Source organism: Telmatherina bonti (assembly GCF_933228915.1).
Source record: "Telmatherina bonti genome assembly, chromosome: 7".
Lineage (NCBI taxonomy): Eukaryota > Metazoa > Chordata > Actinopteri > Atheriniformes > Telmatherinidae > Telmatherina > Telmatherina bonti.
This window is the reverse complement of record NC_136625.1, coordinates 25169526-25175224: the sequence shown is the minus strand read 5'-3', so window position 1 is coordinate 25175224 and position 5699 is coordinate 25169526. Positions and strand designations below refer to the sequence as shown.

Here is a 5699-nt window from a genome sequence, read left to right as displayed (position 1 = left end):
CATAATTAAAAAGAATATCAGAACATATGCTTAAACTCTATAATACAAACAATTATCCAAAACAAATAGAAAAATAAAATAAGAATCAAGAAATACATGGGGATCATTACATCTATAAAAGTTTGCCTTGGCAAAATAAATTTGCTCAGCAGAACACAGCATCCAGAACATCAGTCTGCTTGCTTAAATACTGGACAAGACAAAAAAATAATAATAATATCAGAATATATAAAAACAACACTGATCCAGCAGAGTGTGAAATGTAGCTTTTTTCTTGTTACATTTAACATGTCTGTACTTCATCTGCCCCTCTCCTTGGCATTGTGTTAACACACACCTGAATGCTCAATAATCGCGAACTGCCAAAACCTCTGTCTTCATAGAGGTGCTCACACTTACTGATATAGCTTAGTCACTAAAACGTAAGTTGCAGTCAGGTGCATCAGATTTGGCTGTCTATAATTTAGCTGATATCTATTAAGGATTAAATAATTTATTTTTCTACAAATATTGATCCATTAAACAAAGAACTAAAAGTGTTCTCTGTGTAAAAGAGGCAGTTTGAGGTGTTCACACTCATCTATTGTTTTATACAATACTTTCCTTACTTACACAAACATTTACCAGTACTATATTTATACTTTAATCTTTATCTTTCATTGCTGTTATGACGTGCACAAATGCCAGGAATGGAAGGTTATATACATAATGTTTTTTTTAATATTGGTTTCTTTGTTTTTGCGTTTGTTTCCTGATGGAGCAAAGGCATGGCAAAGGGCTGAGGAGCCACAAATCTGGTCACTGGCAGGTTTAGCTAGTTGAGTCTTTGTTTCCTGTAAATGCCATCAGCTATTTTATTTTACCCCGTGTTTGTTATTTGGTTTGGCAAAAACAAAACATGTCATAAGTTGTGCTCATGTGCCATTGTGTTTGGTCACTTTTCCTCAGACAAGTTTGATTTGTTTGTTAAGTTTCACTTTTTAGTATTACAGTATATTTAGTTGACTTCTTATAGGCCAGCTAGTTTATTTATTCTTTTTGGGTTTTCTATTTATTGTAGAATATTTGAGTAAAAGATTCTGTCTTCTTGTTGCCTGGTCCCTGACAAGCAGCAAGCAACAGCTGTTTCTGTGATATAATCAGTGTTATTGAACCTGTTAGACTGTTAAAGAAAGGCCAAAATATGTCTGAAGGCTCTTTTACACCCAAAGAGTTGAGTCACACATCACAGTCATAATCAGCTACATATGTTTATTCCTTTGTCCTGTTTAGTTTTCATTCTAAAAGCAACAGAAGGAAGAGCCACAGTCAAAGATACTTCAGGGTGTAATTATGATGTCTGAGTAATAAAAGCTGTTGCTAAGAGCTTAGGCAGATGGTGTCACGAAGAAAGACAACAGCGGAACATTTTGATGGATGTTTGAAAGAAAGTGCACAACAGGTGACAAAATTGCATTGGACACATTCTCAAAAATGTGTGGACCTTGTGTGATGCATGCACACTCTTCAGCTGTTATTACTATCTGGGCACTCAGCCATGCCTGATGGTATGTCAACTGTTCTCCGATGTCTGTACTGGCACCCATCAGCACAGCCCTGGCACCTCAGAGCGACTCCGGGGGTGGGATAGGCAGTCAGCATGTGGCTACGTGTGATCTGGAAGATCAGGAATCAGGCGAGAACATGTCGACATTAAAGCAGCACTGACATTTGATGAGGAGGCACAGGACAACGCTGTGAACAAACATGAGCTCCACTTAACAGCAGACTGTGAGCATCATTAGATGTAAAATATCTAAGCTAGGTCATGTTAGTGATGAATATTACATGAATTTAAGTAAGAAATGTTAAACTTTTTTCAAATGGTCTTGTAATTGTTACTGATTATTATATATGCTGGAGACAAACAGAAAGATTGATAGCTGATTCCACTGGGACGTTTTAATTGTGAAGTACAACTAAAAATTAAAATAGGTTAAGAGTAAAGAATATATTTAGCCTTTACAGTGTCAAAGCTGTAAAATGAAGACATTGCTCTGATTTCAATGATCATTAAATGCATAAGCTTATTAAACATAAATAAATCTGTTTTAACCTCAATCAAAATAGATGCTACTCTAGATCTGATTTAAGAAAACATGAATACCACAAACTAATAGTTATAACCAGTTAGTCACCATAATCTTGCCTCCATCCTCTGACATAAGTGGTTCTTTGTTCTACTTCTGCTTTGGGTTTTTCTGTAAGTGTGGCACTACTTTTCTGGAAAGAGCTCGTTTTTAAGGATGCTGAGACGGATACTATTTCTAAGTCTATCAGTGTCTCTGAACAAATGCTGGAACTACCATGAGGTGAACTTATAGGTTTTGCAATGGATTCTGGTGTGCTTGTTGGAAATGTATGCTTTTCTTAAGCTATATAAAATAATTATATGATTATAAATAACTTCGGTATATGTATAAGACAGAGTGAAATTGAGAATATAAATCAGAACAGCAGTTTTACCAGATACTTATAGTGGTACTTACATACTCCAGGATGGAGTATATTGGAGAGTATTTATGAATCGGGAAGGTAATATGTAATAACTATAAACATAAAAAAGTCTTGTTAACTTATTTTTCTTTGATTGTTGAAGCTCTTAAAAGATGGTTTGGTTTTGTCTCAATGTGAAGGTAGAGGAATAACTTTCACTGTTACGGCTAAGTACAAATAACAATAAATGTATAAATTAAGCTAAAACAGTAAAGCAGGGCCAGATTAGCCATGTGATGATGCCAGGGAAGAAACTGACTTAAAAGTTCTAACACAGTAAAGTTCTGCAAAATGGAGTACAATCTATAAACAGATGATGCAACCTTGAAGGTTGCTCCTCTCTAGCTTCCACTTTTCTGATATTTATTTGCAGAGGCCAGTTAAAGTTTTCCCCAGCAATTACACGTTATCCTTCTCTTGAAGAGTCTGCCCTTTGTTCTGCACCTTAGAAAGTTTAAAGTAAGCTAAACTATGAATCTCTTTATTCATTAATTTTTCTTTTAAAGGAAGCTGCAGATTATATGTATCCAAGCAGTATTATGAGGATCTGTTGAATTCTTATGTAAAAGCTTTCAACTTATTTTTTACAACTATAGAGAAATGTATAAATTAGATGGTTTACAACAAATAGTTTGAATAGAAATAAAAACTTTGTCTTTCTCGGAGTGATTTAGTTTAAGGACCGAGTTAATGCACAACCAGGTAATATGGAAAGAGAGGCTTTTCACATTTTATTTAGCTAATGTACAAAGTTGGTCTGCATTAATATAATTTTCAATTTCTGTTCTCCTGCATCAGCAATATTCAGCTGAAGACATGAAACTGCAGACTAGAGGATTACAAAGGGAGCATTTGAAAAGAGCTTTTTAAAATATATAGCTTAATTCTCTATTAGCCTTGCTCCAACAGCTTTGAATAGGATTTTATCAGGACATGTTTACCAATCTTAAAAGTATAATGAAGTGCACACAAAAGACCAAATATTCACCGCATTTAACAATGACTGGGCTGGAAAACATTTTCAAGCAGCTTTGTTTTATATTCATAAAAATGTGTCATATTTACAGAACAAAACATATCTAGGGTCACAATGAGCAATATTTCATTCTTTTTTTTTTTTTGGCAAATAATAAAGACGTCAGTTTAAAATACTAAACAATGTTGGTAACCAATTTCAACTACATAGTGTGTAGCACAAACACTGTTTGAAACAACCTGACGTGAACACCGGTATTTATGACACATTATCATAATGTAGAAAAATTACAGCTTACAAGATGGAACAGAGCAGAGATATAGCATGACTTTAAAAGATTTTTCTGTTTTTCTATCCATAATGCAAGACAAAGTTTCATGAAAGCCTTTACACTTTAACTGAAACGGAGTTCACGGCACAATCAAATGAATGTTATTTATTTAACAAACGGTGGCCTTCTTAAGAGATGGACATAAAGCACAGCAGATAACTTTGTGTTTTGTTTTCACCAGCACAGCTATATACTCCAGATGAAATAAATAGTGAAATGAAATCAAGAAAAAAAAATTATATATATAAGTAAAAGTTTAAAACAGGAGAAAAAAGAAAAGCCTGAAACCGCTTTCACCCATGCACTGTAATCCTGAGATTTTCTGCTAAGACTTTCCACACAAACTCCTGGTAAAATCTCTTGACTATCAGTAACAATGTATGAACATACTGTTATATACTGTGGACAAATTGCAGCAACTGTGTGCATGCGCATGTGTGTGTTGGCAACAGTTTGTTCTCTCTGCTGATCTATACGCTGCTCCTCGCTTGCTCCATGTTATTGAGGATTAGTACAGATGAAGGCAGTACTCAATTTAGCACAATGAGACTCATTCACTACAAAATAATGATTTCCACAACATAACTTCTGTATCACATGCTTCCTTCTGCATGCTCCAGACAAATGTTTCCTCACACTTCCTCCTTCCATGCACCTCCAGCAGAATTCATATTGCTAGAAAATATTTGTGAACAGCAGCTGCAGAAAAAGACTGGCCACACTGCCCAGACTTCCTAGTGAAAATCTCTGCTGTTCATACGTGAAAACGGCTTTAGTTTGATATGTTAATATGTGAATTTCTATTTTTTGAAGTTGCTCAATGAATGTGTAATTTAACAAAAGCAAATGTCTTGCTCCATTTCATCTGCTGGGCTATACAGCTAGTCTCAAACCTGCTTTATTTACACTGAATGGGACTGAATAGTTACATATTTAGTAAAATCAAAAACTGAGATGTCTTGTAATGCCAGAGTGACAGAAGCCATTGGTGGCAAGATAATAAAACCAAAATGATTAGAATAAAACCTGGGGCTCATGAAGTGGGAATGTTATCGCCCACTGATGAAAAATTGAGCTTTTCAACACTTTTAACAGGTAACGACTGGTCAGAACAAAGATAAGCCATCAGATAAAGTTGAAACCAGACAGTCAGTATTAAGTGGTCTTCACCAGATCGTAGACGTGGATGTGGACATCATCGTCGTATTTTATGTAGTAAACAGTGGGCTTTGCAGGTACTTGGTAGATGACCAAGCCCGTCCTCTTCAGGCCGTTGTCTGTGACATACTCTACCTGTTTACCCACAAGACTTTCTGGCTCCTCACCTGGTTTCCTGTCTGCTGGCAGCAGGTGTTTGTTCTCTAGATGATCAACAGAAACCTCATAAGGACAGTATCACAAAAATACAAAGATTTTTAAATAGCTTTAATAACATTTTTGCAACAAATTTCCCATTTAGGATCTATTATCTGCAGTTTCAAGGCAAACATATCAGCTCTAAACATGCTTGCTTTAGTTTTTTTATATGTTGTAAACTGCCCCCTCCAAAAGCTTTGAAAAACACACTGTATTTTAAAAGGCACAACACACACGCCCCAACAGAGCATATTTTCCTAAAAATTCTGCACAAAATGTTAAATTCAAAAAAAGAGAAAAGCGGCAACACAGGAGTGTTTGGCATTGCACACTATGTAAATTTGTCCTGTTCTTTTCCTCCCACTTCTCCAAGAGCATCTGAAAAATAAGACATGGACTGTTTAATGAATACTGACACTAAAGCTCTCATTACTGTACCTGACTCAGGCAGAACACGTAGGTCTCCATCTTTATAGTCGTCCCACAGCTGGTACATATACA

General features: G+C 35.6%; 1 protein-coding gene across 1 annotated transcript in view; it reads right to left on the bottom strand.

Moving 5' to 3' along the window:
- Positions 1-3398: 3398 nt before the first annotated feature.
- The window catches only part of LOC306758042 (spindlin-Z-like), a 5863-nt gene continuing 3562 nt past the window's right edge, over positions 3399-5699 (bottom strand). The window contains exons 4-5 of the mRNA XM_079243258.1: positions 5637-5699; positions 3399-5203 (exon numbers count right to left, since the gene is read on the bottom strand). The exon at positions 5637-5699 is cut by the window's right edge and continues 171 nt beyond it. Of these exons, the coding sequence (XP_079099384.1) occupies positions 4998-5203; positions 5637-5699 (269 nt within the window). The 3' untranslated portion in view covers positions 3399-4997. The remainder of the gene's footprint in view (positions 5204-5636) is intronic.